Source organism: Helicoverpa armigera, chromosome 17 (assembly GCF_030705265.1).
Source record: "Helicoverpa armigera isolate CAAS_96S chromosome 17, ASM3070526v1, whole genome shotgun sequence".
NCBI lineage: Eukaryota > Metazoa > Arthropoda > Insecta > Lepidoptera > Noctuidae > Helicoverpa > Helicoverpa armigera.
The window spans coordinates 10,207,707-10,227,149 of record NC_087136.1 but is presented as its reverse complement, the minus strand read 5'-3'; the positions used below and the strand labels follow the sequence as shown (position 1 = coordinate 10,227,149).

At 35.0% G+C, this 19,443-nt stretch overlaps 1 protein-coding gene across 1 annotated transcript in view; it reads left to right on the top strand.

The window, feature by feature from the left end:
* Positions 1–3,101: 3,101 nt before the first annotated feature.
* Positions 3,102–19,443, top strand: part of LOC110379088 (adipokinetic hormone/corazonin-related peptide receptor variant I) — a 93,457-nt gene continuing 77,115 nt past the window's right edge. Inside the window, exon 1 of the mRNA XM_064039007.1 lies at positions 3,102–3,410. Within this exon, the coding sequence (XP_063895077.1) occupies positions 3,102–3,410 (309 nt within the window). The remainder of the gene's footprint in view (positions 3,411–19,443) is intronic.

The following is a 19,443-nucleotide window of genomic DNA, read 5'->3' as shown; positions in this document are numbered from 1 at the left end:
TGTTTTAGTTACCGAGTAACCCGATATTTCTGATGGGTTTGGTTGTCACCCTTTCGGGAATTTAATTATGTATTGCTTGAGAGAAAAATAATTTCAGAAATCTATTTCATACAAACAAACTAAAAATTTCAGTCACTTTAAAATAATATGTTTAACTTCATTATTCTTTTCAGTGAATAATGGGCCAAGACCTGCCCGCTACGGGATTGTTCGAAAGAGTTTCCGCGGCCCTGGTAAGTACATAAAAGGCCTACGACGGAACACGACAGTTTTTAGTCAGTAAGAGTCTGACACTCCCTCACCGCCGCGCTGCTAACCCACAGCGGGCGGGATCATTTGAGGATTTTTGACGTCGTTAAAAAAAAGTACAGAAGTTAGTGAGATTACTTCATCCAAGGAAACAAACAGCTTTATGATATTAATACCTAAAAGTTCTAACTGTTTATTTTATGTAGCTTTAGTAGGTGTACAAACGTAGGTAGGTAATACATATGTATTTTAGTACGAGATGAAAACCTAGACTGTTTCTTATATAATGCTTAAAGGTTTATAAAAGCAATAAATATTTATTAGAAGAAAAATACACAGATAGTTCCTTTTATGTCTGAACTTTTGCCTATTATGTGGGTAGTTACAATAAATAATTGTTCTATTGTGAACGTAAACTCACAGTAATAGTACTAGTTAGACCCAACTTTAATACTGAATATTTTTTTAAGCAGTGCGCAAAAAGATGAGTGGTTCAAAAACAGTAAGAGAACTATAAACTTCTTGTTCATTCCACATTTTTTTATTTTTTATGTCAAATAAAACCTTCCTTCTTTTGTTTTTTTCTGTGTCAAATATTCTTGTCGCCCGTATCCGTCGCGCTATAGAGAAACTATAAAAAACCCTCTCTGGAAGTGCTGCCCGCTAGTGCCCAGACCCGAGAAAAGGCTTCGAAGCTTTGAGCGAAATTTCATTCCATTTGATTTCGAAGAAAGCGCGGAGGAAATTTGCCGCTGGCCGGCCAGCATCGAGGGCCCCGTCGTTGGCACATCCTTCCCGTCCACTTCCCTCTTCGCAGGTTAGTTTACCTTAGCCACTCATTTAGAGGCTCACGGCGTTTCAACGGGGACTTCATCGGATATTGAAGCAACTCCTCTAGCGAGAACTGTTCAAAAACATATCTGATTTATTACTTTAAAAATATCGTATAAATAAATAAATTATTTTATCCACGGTTAAAAATCTTTCGAGTGATATCCATATAGTCGCTGCACGTGCGGTCGACAGTTTGTCTTTCCCAGCTCGCTTCCAAAACCTACCTTTATTCTTTTATCCACATGATTCCACAAAAGTTTGATAAGACAAGACGGAGGATTTATGGCTACAGCTGGTTTAACACGTTTCCTCCATTTTCATTTTAAGTATTTTTCCACATTCTTACATTTCCCTGCTATGAATGGTTTTCGTATTATATCAATACATAGGTACTTCTGCATGTGTGGTTACTTCAAAATATTGCTTTAATAACGCAAAGCTAAAATTAAAAATCAGCCAAGTGCGAGTCGAACTAGCGCACAAAATTAAAAACTTAAAAAATATTACTTTTGAGCCCCCTAAAATATTTATATTATTCTCATTTTTAGTATTTATTGTTATATAGGGGCAATAGAAATATGTACATGCCTCTGAAACTACTTACTAGTCTTTCGCGCAAAAATACTGGATGGGTTTTAATAAAACATAAAAAATAATAAACCTGATGTATCAGAATAATATACCTCTATAGACTAGATACAAGATACTTTATTTGTAAAAAACATGGGTGTACATATAGTTATGCAGGTTGTTAGACAAGAAAAGAAACGTTACCATTCATGTTTGGCCTCTTAGGCGTACAAATATTCAAAAAAATAACATTTATCTATATCTATTCTTTATCTAAGAGCGGGAAGTAGATCCCTCAGGGCGTTGGTAAAACCGCAATCAGAAACTAGAACGTACTATATGATACCTAACTTTTTCACAAGGAAAAAAGGCTGTATATTATCAGAAATTCCTTTGTGAAGGCCGTACAACAAATATGTGAAGAGTTTACAAATATCTAGTTGTTTCACACGGGTTTACTCGAGATGTCTCCGCGAAGGTAATGCCACTTTCCTTGGAGCGTTAGATTAAATTGCGATTGCTTTTCCAAGGTTTGATCACATGAGGGAACTTTAGGAATCTAGTATTAAAGTTGTCTTTGTCTTATTCAGGTTTCAGTGTACCTGTATATCGAATTTCATCTAAACTAGGTGAGCAGTTTTGGCGTCATGGCGTATATTTTAAGTACCTCATGTTAAGTCAAAGCCGCTTGAGTAGTTTGATAGTAAGGTTAAGCAATGCTTGGCGCGATTGGTACATAGACGGGATTGACATCGTTAACTAGGTAATTGGGATGTGGGTTGGTTAGATAGGCAGTCACTCCATGTGAAACGCTCGTTCTCAGCTGCGTCTGTTTAGACTAGAAGTTTGCTTAGTACAAAAACACAGTTAAAGTAGAAAAAATACATATGCATACGCGTAGTGGCTTCTAGTCATAAGAAAAAGTAGTTTTAAAAAGTGATATTATAACAGATACAATATAAATTAAACCGTGGAAGCAGCAGAAAATCCAATAGAAAATATTGCTTGTGCACCACAATTTTCCATACAGCTAAGACAGCTTTAGTTTTCAACTTAAATCTGGACTTAATAAATTCCCACGAACAATATTCTAAAGAAACAGAAAAAAAATAGTTCATGAAATCTGTTATCTCTTTATCACAAGTTTCCACTGGTTCGTCGTAGCTTCGTAGCATTCGTAGCGGCAGTCGTAGAAGCGTAGCCGCGTAGGCCAGTCGCGTTCACGCAGCGCCCAAAAGTGTATGAAATCTTACGATACATTTTCGTGTGAAGTTTTATTCAGATAAAAAAGTGCTGTTAAGTATTGTTAATAAATTAAATTATTTTATTTAAACTTAAAAGTTATTTTAGCAACTTGTTGGTTACTTAAAAAAAAGTTTTCCTCAAGTGACAAAACTAACAAAATTAAAAATCACTGTGTTCAAAAAAATCATGTGAAACCATCAAAAATGATACTAAACAACTATGACTATGAGGAAGAGCCTCCTCAGATCACCACATCGGAGATTGACAGAAAATTCTGGGACTATTTTGATGGGGCCACGACTCCTAGTACTAATATTACGGAGACGGTTCTTAGAGACCAGGGTCCTGTGTTGGTGATATATGGCATCCTGCTGGCAGTTGGGGGGGTGGGAAATGTGGCTGTGCTGGTCAGCTTGGCCAGGTCGAGGAGAAGGAAGTCGAGGGTGGATCTGATGATGACCCATCTGGCGTTGGCTGATGTGTGCGTCACTTGTGGTGTTATACCTTTGGAGGTAAGAATATTTATTTATTTATTTATATAAAGGAAGACTAACAGCTAGTACAATAGGTAAAAATATATGCATTTGCAACATACAGCTAATTAAAAGTCTTCACTGATACACTACACAATAAGTTTAACATGTGAAAATAGCAGTACCTACCTAAAATTTAACTTATAACTTAACGTTTAACTTCTTCTTCTTCTTCCTAATAATACATAATTATATTATAGAACTTGTGTACGTTATATCTTTAGATAACGGTGTATGTAATGTGAAGTTTGAAGATGATTGAGTTATATTGTTTGTTAATTTCTTAATTTTGTTGTAAACCTTAATTTAGTAATTAACGTCCGTTAGTAAGAAATTGACAAAATGATGTTCTAAGTCGTTTTAATGGCAACGAAATTATTTTAACGTTATACTTACGTCAGATTTCATTGGACAAAATATAGTTAAATATTAGAACTAAGCGCTCAAATGATTACCTATAACACGAATGAACTTACTTCTGACTTGGGTAAACCCGGTCCCAGAGACTAGTATTATCATTATATAAATAGAGTATTGGTGTGACTGTGGTGAGTGACTATACGTTAGTGTTTATTTCACCCATCCATAACTTGAGTCTTAATTATTCAATCTTTGAGTTGTATCTCTATATAACTATATATCTTCTCCATACACGTAGTGTTCAATCAAATAAATAAATAAGTATAAACCATTTTATGTCTCTCTTACGAAAGGTAATACTTCTATTAATATGTATGAGATTTGGCTGATAGAAAGTACTTACTTATGTTTTGTTATAAGAATTTCTTATCTCAGTTCGATGTTCTTATTGTGTTTTTTTTTATTTCATCTAGAATTTTGTTGATTGTTTGTAGGCTACGTATTCTTTCAAAAATTAAGGACTTGCCTATAAAGCTCTTCATTATTTTTTTTGTAATATGCAGTTGGCACCAAGAATTTAAAACGTACCTTTAAATAAATCGAGCCCTCTGAACATCAAACTAACTAAGAATTTGACTAACTTGCAATCAGCATTTCTTTGATTCTCTTTTGCAAAGGTAAACGGTTTTCCGCGAACTACAAGTAACTAAATTAAAAAGGGTTCATCCCTTTCACTTGTAACAAATAACACTGAAGATTTCCGGCTCTTCAGAACGTGCCTATCTTAGAAAAGGGTCGGCCCTATGAAGTACAATTAATAGAGTATCTATGTTGGTCGTATTTTTTTATTATATTGCCTGTAGGCACGTGAACTATTCACAATGACGTAGGCACGAATACTATGGGTATTTTACGCCATCATCAGGTTTTTTATCGTCATAGGTGACACAGGCCTCTTCTCATACAAAGAAGGAATGAGCGTTAATCACGGTTGCTCAATGCGGTTGGGTGATTTATAAAAGTCCAGATTTCATCCAGATGTTTTCTTTTACCTTTACTCAGTTATAGGTGTCTCAGATACACTTAGAAATTACATAGCATTCATAAAAGTTGCATTGGTACTTACAGAACAGAACTGGAATCAAACTCACACACTCGTACTTGGGAGGCAGGTGCTTTAACCGCTAGGCATAACAGCTATATTACCACTTTTTATAAGTTTCTTTTCCAATATAAAGAAAAGCTTAACTGATTTTAATTGCAAAGCGGCACCACTTAAGAAAATTACCTGGGAAAGCTTATATAAATGTTTTTTTTTTTGCGCCGTAAACTGGGACAAAACATATTTTCTTGAATTCCATTGCTATTAGTTGTGATATCTCACCAATTAAGGGCCAGAATGCTATTGTGCAGAAGCCCTCAAGATGAATAGGACAATAAAACAGCGTGGGGCCAAACAATCCCCAATAATTGGCCCTTTATGCTAATTGGCGATTACTATTAGAAAGACGACAAATTCGGCCTTAAATCTACAACTTCCCACGACATAGAAAATGGAGCAAAGAAAGGAAATTAGGTTTAAAAGCGTCGTCTAGTCTTGGAATATTGGTACCTGAATAGAATGTAATATCTGTATTTTGGTATTTGCGATCGTAAAACGTAAATAGCCAAATCTGTCGCGATTTCCTTAAATGATTACCTTTAGTACTGTGGATAATGTCTTGTTAGACCTACATTATATGAGTCTTACAATAGAAATGCAAAAATAAAGTGTTTACCTGCAATATGAAGCAATGAAAACAGCATCAAATTATCAGTCTCTTTTATTGTCTCACTGCTGGGCACAGGTTTCTTCTCATACAGAGAGCGAGATGAATGAGCGCTAATCACCACGCTTACTCAAGGCGGAGTGGCGATTAATGCAGCACTCGCAATAGGCTAGTTTCCTAAAAAATAATAATTAGTCCGTCTTGTAGATTGTCCAAAATTAAGCGATACGTATTTTTTCTTTTTTAAATTGGATCAGAACTTGTTAAGATATAGCGTGTTAAAGTTGAGTGTGACGTCACAAGTTGCTACAATTTTCAGGACACTGTGACGTAAAAGGCCCCCACTCCTAATTTTTGAAGTGTATTATCTTTGTCATTTTATGTTTAATTAAAAAAAGAAAAAATACGTATCCAATATTTTTTGATTATCTAAAAAGCGGACTAAATATTATTTCATTATTTCGACCCTGGACACTACCCTATTGCAAGTTGTATGTGAAACCAAGAAGAAGGAATATAAATACATAAATCTTATTAAGTTATATGCAAGATGTATTATCGTGTTTCTCGTGAATGCATGAATGCACACTTCTAAAATATGCCTTGCAATCAAAGCGCAAATACGTGAGACTACTCGCTAAATTTTAATCTGCATAAGTAACTAAATTAAAATGTATGCGCATATTGTGATAGGCTCTTATAGGTATAACAATAATTGCACGATGAATAAAACGGAATTTATGGAATTAATTTTAAATTTTATTGATATACATATAGGTAATTATTAAAAAAAAAAAACGGGATGATGAGAGATTACCCGCAGAGTAATCTTTGTAAGACTACTACTTTTGTTCTTTAAAAAAGTAACAACAAAAATCTGCCGCGGTGAATGTAAGAATGTCGTGCATTTTAAAACTCGTACGTGCACCTTACACGGCCCATGAAGGTTTCACTTCATTTAACCTCAACCTTTAAGGAAGTACCTACGCACGTAAAACGAAAACACTTCCGTAAAAAAAATATTACATTTATCTACTCATCCCTCGAAATGGTTCAAAATAAGCACGCAGAAAAAGTTTTTTTTTTACAAAGTGAAGATGTACTGAAAGTTTTTTACTTCTTTAGATGTTTTCTTATATGGTGAAATACTTCAAAACCTTTCAAATGTATTAAGTAACCGAACATGATATTCTGGGTTCAGTTCTCACGCGATTTTTTGATTGATTATGACAATAGTAAGAATATTTTTAATCTAAAATAATAACTACATAATAAAATTATATAAGGTACATTCTTAATGTAATATGGTACCTAAGTGGATTGACTTAATTAGATTGATTCTTTGGATATTTTTTTGATTGATGACAATCTATACATATACTTGCATATAATTACCCATAGCCGTAACTATGTCTATAAGTCATGCTTTCAGAACCAAATAAAAGTAGTACGCAGATAGTCTAGCTAGATCCTAAGAAAAAAGAGATATAGGTTATTAGAAACCTGGAGCTGGAAATAGTGCTCTCAGGGATTTACTTTTTATAATTACCTATGCTCAACTTATGGACGCAAAACCGTGATAGTTATAATAAATTACTTCTAAAACTTGCTATACTTTTTGTATATCTTTTTCCTACCCTAAACTCATCTCATTAAGGGCAGGCACAATATGTTTTTCCACAATGCTCCCCTGTCAACCCGTGCGGTCATTAATTAAACACCCTCCGTGTCAAGGCGACACACCGTATAAAAACTCTATTACTGATAAAAATCAAAAAGTTTGTTTTTTATTTCATGTCATTGTGTCATTAAGAGTATCTGCAGACTTCAGACTAAACAGTCAGCCGATAGTTGGCCGATGGTTGGCAACAATTTCGTTTGACGAAAATCTTGATTCTTATCAAAATTGTCGTCTAATACCTGATCGTTGTAACGTATGTATTTCCATTCATCTTCATACTGATATATGAGCCCAAACAAACTATCGGCCGACTAAAAGTTTGTAGTGTACGGGTATTCTAAAAGCCTACCACATGTTTGTTAAAATAGACTTTGTCACACGTAATATGGAAATTATGTGCAGTTAAAATAAAATCGTGGAAAAAAAGTTAAAAAGTTCAAACTCAATTTCCAGTCCCTAATGGTTCGATATGCATGGAAAAAACGCGGGTTTACTACTAAAGTTATTGGTAGGTACTACTAATCATCTCAGGCTCCGGTTGAACGCTTTGTATGTTTTATTATCTAGATGTGCTAATATATTATTGTAAAGCTAAGGATTGTTTTGCTTGCACAACGCTAATTTTAGGAATCACAGGGCCGATTTGAACAATTTAACGAGTAAGGACATAGCTACATAGCTTGCTTTTTGTCCGGGTGCGAGGAGTAGTTCCCACGTAACTGAACTCTGTTTAAGCTCGTTCCTAGTCTCTACTGCACAACGTCTTAACTTAGTCTAAATCTCTTTTAGCTTTTAATATGAAAGCATGACTAATTAAATAGAGTAGAAAATTTAATAATTTCAAAAGCTTCATCCTTTCAGGGAACAATATATTTTTAAAAGGTATCAGTTGCAACAAAAAAAGGAAGGTATTACAAAGAATTGTATATAGGTAACAGTTGCAATCGACTCGCAGTTCCTGTAATATTGTCCAATTTACCGTCTCTCAAGTCGGCACACAAGCCCGGTTCAAGTTCAAATCTCGTATCAAAGTTATAACTTACTTGTCGGTGGGTTAGATGGCATTTCCATTGTCTACGAAGTTTGTATGCAATCTGCAAGTCGGTAGGTACTAAGCTTTGTGATAGTTGCTAAGTCTTCTCGTCTTGTCGAAGATGGGTTTCCGCCTGCGATTTTGCCCACGTCCCGCAACTTTGCGTAACCGGGTAACATCTTGAAGATAAGGTGTTCAACAAGCAATTTACGAGTATACGAATCTGATGCAGCTTGTACAACTTCTTAAACTAAAGAAATTACCAACTATTGGTAATGTAATCGGACAGATTAGTTTAGAGGTCTCTTAATTTGGGATTGTTCGACAGAGTTACCGCGGCCCTGGTACATGAAAGGCCTATGACGGAACACGACGATTTTTAGTCAGGAAGAGTCTGACACTCTCTCACCGCTGCTAACCCACAGCGGAGGAGTCATTTGATGATTTGTTAAAAAAGGTCTCTTAATTTGATAGTTAAAAGGTTACGAATCAAAATAGACATTACAAATCACTTGAAAGCCAAATATTTAAAGAAGTTAACCTACAAATTACCTTACTCTAACAACATTTTCCTTAACATTTCTCTTCCTATACCTACCTTTATTTTGTCATGATTGGCGATCCTATCATCATTTTCTCCGTTCTTATACGGCCAATTGTTCCCTTAAATCACGGCGCTTACAACTTAAGCTGCAAATTGACTGATCCTCGGAGAATACATTATCTATCGCCAACAGATGTTTGTGGTACGGTAGACCGCACATCAGTGGTAACTGTCATGCACCTTAACTCAATAGTAATAAGTACGATTTTCCTATAAAACGACCTGAAGTTGACGGTACGCCTACATTACAGCCATAGCGATTAATTAATCCTTTGGCGCTGCCAGTATTAATACTAAGTCAAATAGAATATTATATTACGGTAATTGCCTCGTTGGTCTAGTTGTCGTATAGTGTGACTGCTGTGCATGAGGTTTTTGGTTCGATTCACGGGTCGGACCAAAATGGCTTCGTGGGTTGCAGAAACTTTCACATACAAGGCAGCCCGGAGACGGACAAGGAGAGATTTTTGGCGTCCGAAATGTCAAAAAAATGCGTTAAATAAATTCAGATTCGAATAATCAGAATTTGCCCAATTAATGACAGTCCGAAATGTCAAAAAAATGTGCTGAATAATTTCAAATTAGAATAATCAAAATGTCTAATTAACAATTAATTTATATTTTACTTTCATAATAAATGATAAAATTACTTTCATTAGTTTCATTATTAGTGAAATGTGATGAATTTCAAAAATGAGATTTAATTGAGTATGTAGCAAAGATTAAATATTCATAAAATTGCAATGAATATCCCTTTAATAAATTTTCATTGACATACAATTTACTTTTGAAAAAGGGTTCTTTGACATTATCTGAATCAGAAATCCTTGACATATATTTGTGAAACCATTATTTATTTTTCATTACAGTTTGTGATTCAGATATTGAAATATCGAGATAAATCCTCCGTGGTTTGGTTCTATCAATATTTTTGAATACAAATAGTGTTAGTATTTAAAAAATGTATTTAAATACTTCGTGAATGTTTGTTTAGCTAAATAGTTTTTTCAGTTATAGGATACTGTATAAAAACCTCAGTTGATTGGTATTGGAAAATAGCATTTAGTTCATCATCTGCCTAGCCTAATCGCAACTATGTTGGCATCGGCTGCAGCTGGGTACTAGTGTTTTACGAGGAGTGACTGCCTATTCGACCTTCTCGACCCACGGCCTTTGGTGTCCAAGATATACTTAGAAAGTACAAAAAAAAAACTTAGAAACGATGCATCGGTACTTGCCTGGCGTGGAATCGAACCCTACTCATACTTGAGAGGTTAGTTATTTATCCACTAGGGCACCACTATATAATAGCACCATATAATATAGTACCTACTTAGTTACAAACAGAAACCCGTTTCTATCTTAACTTTATCGTTCGATAATAGGATTGGCAGTTGAGCCGTGAAACTGTATTGAATGCTCAGACGTACAAATGGATCGGATGGATATAAATAGCTAAGTATTGTATTAACGAGTAAATATGTAGTTAGGTTATCTTTATTTCTATGCCAACTTTGTGAAGCTGAGGAGTTTGTTTGTGTGCTTGAACCCGGTGATCTCAGGAACTACTAGTCCAATTTGCACATTATTTCCCTATTATATAACCCATTTATTGAGCATAAACTTTTTATCTGGGTGAGCGGTGAAACCTTAGGGTACAACTAGAAACTTGATATCTTTGATATCAGAGACTTTAGTTACTCAATTTCAAAAAATACTAAGGAGAATTTTGTACAACGAAATACCCAAAAAATATATAGTTTTTAAATAAAATATTCTACAGACAATCCGAGATGAATCCCTTGTGAACTTAGAAGCAAATATTGACAAAGCTTACAAAATCTGTTAGTTTTCAATCAAATGTTTCAGACAGTTGTTTACATATAACCCGCTGTGACAAAAAGTAATCTGTTGTGTTTATTTAAACCTAACAACTATATGAAACTTTGTTGAAGATATATAAGCGAATAAATTTATTTTTTTACCCGACTAAAAAAAACCGCCCAAGTGCGAGTCGAAATCACGCACGAAGGGTTCCGTGCCATTATTTAGAAAATGAGAAAAAAAAACACATTACAATAAATGTGTTTTTTGTATTTAGAAAATGAGAAAAAAAAACACATTTATTGTATGTTAGCCCCCTAAAATAATTTATTCTATTCTAGTTTTTAACCCCCGACGCAAAAACGACGGGGTGTTATAAGTTTGACGTGTCTGTGTGTGTGTGTGTGTATGTGTGTGTGTGTGTATGTGGCATCGCAGCTCCCAAACGGATGATCCGATTGTAATGTGGTTTTTTTTGTTTAAAAGGTATGTCAGTCCGGAGTGTTCTTAGCTATGTTTGGTGGAAATCGGTTCAGGTCTTCAAGGTCATCAGCTCGTTTGCTAGATGTGATAGGAATGTTACACGCTCAGTTTACTTGCAAGTATATGTGGGATCAGAAATTTGAAACACTAATGTCTTTTGGAACCACTGAGCTGGTCTTCTGTTAGGGCACGAAGGTAGGAGACGTAACCCTGAACTGCCTTTCAGTAAACCCATCGAGTTTGGGCTCGTTGAATTTGTCTTGACGAGTTCTCTTCATGTTTCTGATTGACGAGAACCTGATGCTGGAAATGGGATGTAGTGGATGAAACCCTGGAATACCGGAATGAAACGGATAAACCGATTTATATTTTTGCTGAAAATCTAGAATGTCCAAAGGTTAATCTTTATTGTTTCTCAATCTGTGCAATTCTCCCAGAGCCAGTTTGTCATGAGGATTGTTAAACAGCTTCCTTTGGCCGAGATCGCATATAGCGACCCCATCTTAAGATAAAATAAATTAAATGAAAGAAGGAAAAATTAAGAAGCTCCTTTAAAAAGTATGAAATAAAATTAAATTATAAATTTAAAAAAACCCCCGACCCAAAAAAAGTTTAGTATGCAATAATTATGACAAAAGGTTAAAAACGCTAAACCCTATAAAAAGCAAAAAATAACTTTTAACACTACGTAAACTAAATTTTGACGTGTCGGGGGACCGCTTTTTACCTTCATAAATACTTACATAAATCAAATGATACCTACCTAATTACAACAATCGTTTAAAAAAAAACACGTACCTATCTGAAGTAATGAATTAGAGCGGTCCCCCGACACGACAAAATTTAGTTTACGTAGTGTTAAAAGTTATTTTTTGCTTTTTATAGGGTTTAGCGTTTTTAACCTTTTGTCATAATTATTGCATACTAAACTTTTTTTGGGTCGGGGGTTTTTTTAAATTTATAATTTAATTTTTCAGTATGCATGTAGGTATGTGTTTGTGTGCGACTATTTCCCGTTTGGTTATGCCATATATCGGGTGTGTCGTCCATAATCACATTAAATGAAATGCGTTAATATACTGGTTTATATATGTCGATTAACACAAAGATAAAAGAAAAATACGTAAAAATAAAAAAATGATTTTTTCAAACAAAGTAAATGGAATAAAAATGTGCAAAAATTAGAACACCATGTAAAAGTCAGTCATTACAAACAACTGAAATTTTCCCTTGAAAACTGACAGCTGTCAACTGATCAAAACATACGATACTCCTAACTTTATCTCTGCTTTACACATGATGTTGTAAATTATAAAAACGAAAAGTGACTCCTGTGGTTAAACCACTGAATGGATTAGGTTATTTTTTTTACAATTCGCCATAGAATATTATAAAGTATATGCGATATGATTTAATGTGATTGTGAACGACACACCCGATATAGGTAGTTATTTTTCAGCATAGCATTAGTCAGAAGATTCTAGACATATTATCGAAGTCGGTTTTATTATTGGATAAAGTTTTTTTCTATCTTAAAAGCATTTATCTGGGATTACCATCGTAATTAAAAGTGCTGCTTTGTCACTCTCTGGGTCATTTCACAAATTGACCTCAGTAGGACACTCACATTTTTGCTATAATGCTGTCTAGACTTCTGACCACGATTTATTTGTGTTTTTCTGCTTCATCTTTATCAAAAGGAAAGGTCAAAAACTCTGACTTGTAAACTTAAACAATTACTAAGTAAATCTTTGTAAATAAGTAAGTATTTAATTATGTTTAATTGCAATTGAAAACCGTAATGCGAAATCCGTTAAATTGTTAAAGTAATGCTGCCGAATTGATTGAATTCAAATCAGGTTTAAAGAAAAAACAAACGGTGGGAAACAATCGTTCTATTGGAAAGAGTGAACCATTTACCTATACATATTTTGGTCAGAGAATTAAAGGAAAAATAAGTTCTGTTTACCTATATTTATAAAATTGACCAAAAGTAGATTTTAAACAAACAACTTTAGCACTTCCAGTTCTAAAATTAGCTTTGGTAGCTAAAATTAACTTAAGTATACCCAAGTGGCTAAACGTGGGTGAACAAAAAATACCCCAGTTGGCATAGAAACTGGTCACCATTACCATGAACCACCATGAACGGACCCCGTTCAGACAGACCGGCTCGGAGAGCATCGGCGCGCATTTTTCTTTTCACACAGACCGGAATAGGCTCCGATCGGCTGCGTGAGATGCAATCGGAGCCAAACGTCTGCAAGACCGAGAAAAAGTATACCGTTAAGTAGACCGATCGGAGTCGGTCAGCTCCTCTTATTATTTCACACCGAGCGCTTTCAAGCATTCGTAATGACAAAAGCAGTGCACATGCAAAAATAAACCTTACTTCAAAAACTACGTACCCGATTTTCAACGTGTTAAGAATTTGTTGTCCTTTCCGAGCCGGTCTGACTGAACGGATCCTTAGGTATAACTTGTTTAGAAACAAAACTCTTCTCTCTTCATTAACGCGACAAAAAGCGAACTTTTTACAGAAGTTTAAATGTCAAGTCAGTTGCCTTTTTGTTCAGCGTTTTTTGCATTAAAAACTTTTTTGTATTCAATGAGTTTTGGTCCGTTTAATGCTTGTGAGTTTGTTTCAGTGATATATTATTGTTATTAGTGTAATGGTCGGTATTGTGTGTACAAATATCTGTACTGTATGAACTTAAAGCTTGAGTAAAAATCTAAAGTGGATATGCAAAGTCTGTGTTAAAATCTGAAGTCTGAGTGAAAATATGATGACAAGATGTTTGTGCAGACTTATTAATTGGCTCAGATTTTATACAGACTTTGGGGTCCGAGCGCCCGCCTTCTTGCCAAGGATATTTCCCAGCACCTGGGTGACACTTCCCGGACCCCAAAGGCTGGCTTTATTTCGCACAGAGGTTGAGCATTGCCATCCAACGTGGCAATGCTGCCAGCCTTTTGGGTACATTACCCAGTGACAGCGAAGAGGAGCAATGTTTGATGCAATATATTAATTTTAAGTTGTATATGTCACCGTAAGATTACAAACATCGTTAGATTACAATCTATCTCGAGAGATTGTAAACTGTCGAATTATTGTAAACCGTAACACCTGATTGCAATTTAACGCATTATTTTTCGCTATATTATAATCTATCGATGAGAAATTGTCAAATTGTCAACTGTCCGAAAGCTCTCCCTGATTGGTCAGTCTTTTTGTAAGATCGAGAGCGATGTAGAGCGGTCAAATTGTCAACTGGCGTAGAACGGAATGCATCTTGCTCGCTGATTGGTAGAACGTCAAAAAAGACAATGTTCTTTGCAACTCCCGGTGTCACAGCTCTTTGACGTGCAAAAATAAGTGACGGTTTAATTTTTTATAAAATCAAAAATTGTACTTAATTTTTAAGACTCAAATTACACACAATTAAAAATTGTATTAAAAATTGAAGTTAGTGACGAAAACGAATCGCTGCAAAACCGACTCCACGTAGTCTTGTCTGCCCTACCCCTAGAGTGCAATTCAAAACCACGTAGGCGCGGAGGGGCGAGGCGGCCTGCGAGCTGAGGCGCAGGTAGTTTCAGCGCTCGCCGCCGCGGCTGAGGCTGGCCGGCCCTGCCGGCCAGCAAGCCGAAGCTGCGGTGGTGAGCGTGAAAACCATCTGCGACGATAAGCTCGCATGGGACCGCCGGAGCCCCGCAGCGCCGGAGCCGTGACAGAAGTTATGCTTGCTGCATGTTGCATGCTTACTTCCATGCTGGGTCAATTAATATGGAATGTGTTATATTTTAAACAAAAAACTCAGTAGGTACGAGTTAAAAAATTAGAAGGTAAATAAATATTTTTATGATGTCATTTAATTAAGAAGTTTACTGTTAGAATGCATGCTACAAATTTAGATGCAAAAAAATAACCATCATGCTAAGTTGTATTTAGAGTGGAAGATAACTCGTGGCTAAGATAGTATTATTTAGATGCTCGACGCTTTATTAATTGTGGCTGACTTAGTAATTTAGAAGGCAACATACATTTTTGGAGGCGAATAATGATATTAAAAAGAAGCCTGTTTAATTAGCACCCCTTTTATTTTATTTTTAAATATTAGTTTGTGTTTGAAGACAAAGTACCTAACTGTATTTTTATAAGAGTTATTTTTATATAAATTTAATACTTGAAGAATTTTTGAAGAGCATTTATTTTATTTAACTGACACCTCTATTTCATTCCTAACTCTACGGGAACTCCATGGGAACAGAACGGCTGGTCGTGATTGGTCGATCTTACAAAAAGACTGACCAATCAGAGAGAGCTTTCGGACAGTTGACAATTTGACAATTTCTCATCGATAGATTATAATATAACGAAAAATAATGCGTTAAATTGCAATCAGATGTTACGGTTCACAATAATTCGACAGTTTACAATCTCTCGAGATAGATTGTAATCTAACGATGTTTGTAATCTTACGGTAACATATATATCGGGTGTGTCGTTGACAATCACATTAAATGAAATGCGTTAATGTACTGGTTAATAAATGTCTTTTGTTTGTACCGATTTCGAAGTTGGTAAGGCGTGGAGCCACTATTTGATAGTCTGTGTGAAGTTAGTATCGTGTGGACTCACCACAACAGCGCTTTCATACTACCGGTTCAAAGGATGACGTGTAATTGAGCGTCAATTTTAAAAATTCTGTAGCTTCGCGGTCATGGATTTATCGGTCGTGGACGTTTGTACGTGAGAATTATAATATACTAGCTTTTGCCCGCGGCTTCGCTCCCGTCAACTTATCTACTTTACCCTATTTTTATTTCATAAGAACCTTCTCCTGACAATAACAAACACAACAGAAAAAAAATTGGCCAAATTGATCCAGGCGTTCTTGAGTTATGCGCTTACCAACACATTTAGCGATTCATTTTTATATTATAGATGTAGATGTCTCATAACATTTACGGTCAATGATAATGACAGAAGTTCATTAATCGTCGTGCCTGTGGTCTCATGGATATGGTTCAATAACCAAACCGCGTTAACCAATAGCAATATATTTGATCCACAATTGAATTAACGTTTTATTTATTCATAGTTACTTATAAAAATAAAAAATACAGCGGATTGATAGGTAACAATGAGCCTTCGGAGAATCACTTCCCGCAATTTAAAAAAAAAGTAGCCTATGTCCTTTTTGAACTTCTAGACTACCTGTGTGCCAAACATTTAAATCATTACAGTAGTTTGGTGTAAAAACGCTACAAATAGGCTAAATATTGTTGGGAACAGGCTGGGAAGACGATAAGTAATGTTGTAGGTATCTATGGAACCTCTTGGCAAAGATATCGAATATGAAAAAGAAAATACTTATCCGTTACAACATAAATACTTTTGTTTTTGCCGATAGCAAAAAAGATAAGTTTGTATGTAAATGGTTATGTTCGAAATATATTGCATAGAACAAAAGTAATATTATTCCTGAGTGCTTCTAGATATAAAAAGTCAGTTTTATGTAAGTATAGACAGTTTTTACTATGCGTGTATATTGTTAAGGAAATTGATATTTTCAGGTACAGAAAATTCATTTCCATTAAGTATGCATTGAGCCTTCAATGTGTTATCAGTGCCTCGCAACGATACTCAATTTGGTTCCTACCTACGCATAAAATGAAATTGTTTCGGTTATTTATTTCAATATTTTTGGATAAAAACTTGAAAATCTTTATCTAAACTAGTATAGCAGGAAAAAAATTGTTTTGAAAAATATGTTTGAAAATGTTTCAGTAAAAGTTTGACAAAAAAAGTCGCATGTAATGCTTGTGCAAAACACTATCCTCAAAATTTTGTACTCACCTAGGCACTTTTTTTTTAATGACGTCAGAAATCATCAAATGACCCCTCCCGCTTTGGGTTAGCAGCGGCGAGGGAGTGTTAGACTCTTTGACTAAAAACCGTCGTGTTCCGTCATAGGCCTTTTATGTACCAGGGCCGCGGTATCTCTTTCGAACAACCCGCAGCCCGGGCAGGTACCTTAGTAGAATACAAATCGTCATCAGTCGTCTCCTTTTTGAACACCCATCATAAAATAGTGTCACAGTGAGGAAAACATTAAGCTAAGACCTAAGTTAAACTAGCTAAAGCATTCATTATATAACAAAGAAGATAAATCTTACATTTTATAAAGACTGTGTTTCATCAAAACTGTCCCACGTCGTAAAATTAATTAAAAATATTCGCCAACGCCACGCAAAGCCTACATTGTTAATTTTAATTAGTTCTTAATTTTCTGCTTAGTATTCTTAATTAACCGCAACACTTGCTTGTTAAATGACAATTATTTAAAAAGGTATTAAGTTGTTCACGTTGATATTTTAAAGTGAACTTTATTGGTTAAAAAATAAGATTGTTTTTAAAATATGGAAATTCAGAGTGTCTTCACAGAGATCTGGCAGACTTAATTCTTCGTTTTTTTTTCTTTTTTTTCTTTTTGCAAATAAATCTTATTATATTTTATACTAAAAAATGGCGCTATTTTATTTATTTTCGGATAATAAAATGGCGTATTGTTGGAGTTTACTTTTTATCTGCTAATAATTCCTTTAGACCTCGAGTAAAGCTAAACGCTAAAGGCTAAAGGCAAACAGTTAGTTAAAATTATTATAGTAGGTATCGCTGAATATTTTACCAAAATTATAATAGCAGATAGCATGAAGGCTTTATTTTACCAGAAGGAAGTCAAATACTTCGCCATTTCATTACCCTTTCGACAGTTTAATATTTGATAAACAGTTAAACCAAAAATAACATTTCCACGGCCCTTCCCAATATTCTGTCTGGCTGTAGGATTGCTTCGTCACCATCATCATCTCAACCATAGGACGTCCACTGCTGAACATAGGCCTCCCCCTTAGATCTCTACAGATACCTGTTGGAGGCCACCTGCATCCAGCGTCTTCCGGCGACCTTTATAAGGTCGTCTGTATGGCTTTGTTTAAAATGTTGACATTAGCCTCATACAAGTAATGTCAAATTCTCATCTCTAGTAAGGAAATAAAAGGATAGATAGAATATTGGGGTAGGCCGTTATAATTATATCTGAACATCAGTTTGAAGATATTGTTTCTCCCAAAGGAGGATGCATTGTTTGTGCATATAAATGTTTGTTTGTCTGTTTGACATAGTGTTTGAATATCAATATAGGTGAAGGGTTGTGTTTCAATTAATAACAAATACTGTACTAGGTAATATATTGGCGATTGAAGTACTTTGCTCACACTTTTTGTGGTATTTTTTTTCAATCACTCGTCACTGGCATGTCGCAAAAAGCGCCGTCATTTAGACGGCTGAAAACAGTCTACGTCTTAACCCAACATAACATAGGTATTCCACGAATTTGTCCGTGTCTCAACAAAACTGGACGTTGGATTTTCTCGAGAAAATCCATTTCAATCTACTTGATATTCTACACCAGTCAGTCACATAAAAGGATTGGCTTTCTAATACAGCAATCTTTGGGCCAGTTACGACAACCATAAACAAGGCAGACGTTTATGTTCTGTTCGAATTTGGAATCCTCTTGTGTCTGTGCCAACGTTAGCACTTTTGTGAATGGAACAAAATTGAATTCGAATTTGGAAACCTGCGTAGTGCATGATTTTTTTTTCTATATGTCACATTTTGTGTTCGGAAAAGTTTTTATCTTTTTACCAAACTTTTTAGTAGGCAGTCGCTCAAACTGAATGCGGTTGGAGCAAGGTAAAAAATAAAATAAATATTAACAATTATTTCTGTATATTTTATACTAATATCATCTAGAAACACTCCACGTAACAGCATTAATGGAAAACCAATCTTGAAACAATTATTTGTTATTCTACTATTAAATATCTTTTATAAAGATCAGGGTTCAATCTTCTCAGAGCCGTTCGTCTGTATTTGTTTTAATATATTTTTGGCACTCTCCCACAAGTGATTATAAACAGCTCACATGAAATTACAATGAATTTTGAATATAACCCAATATCAGAGTTTCTTAGAAACCAGTGGTATAACTTGCTCCACAAAATAATTACCTACTAGAATTCTAAGGTAAGCGATTGTTCACACATTATTATATTACAGGTTAAATTGTGTAGGTTTCATACTAATATTATATTGTTTTATGACTAATTATAATTTAAATATATTATTACCTACAATCGATCGATTTATCGACTCGCCAAGAAGAAGAACCTACAATATATACCTA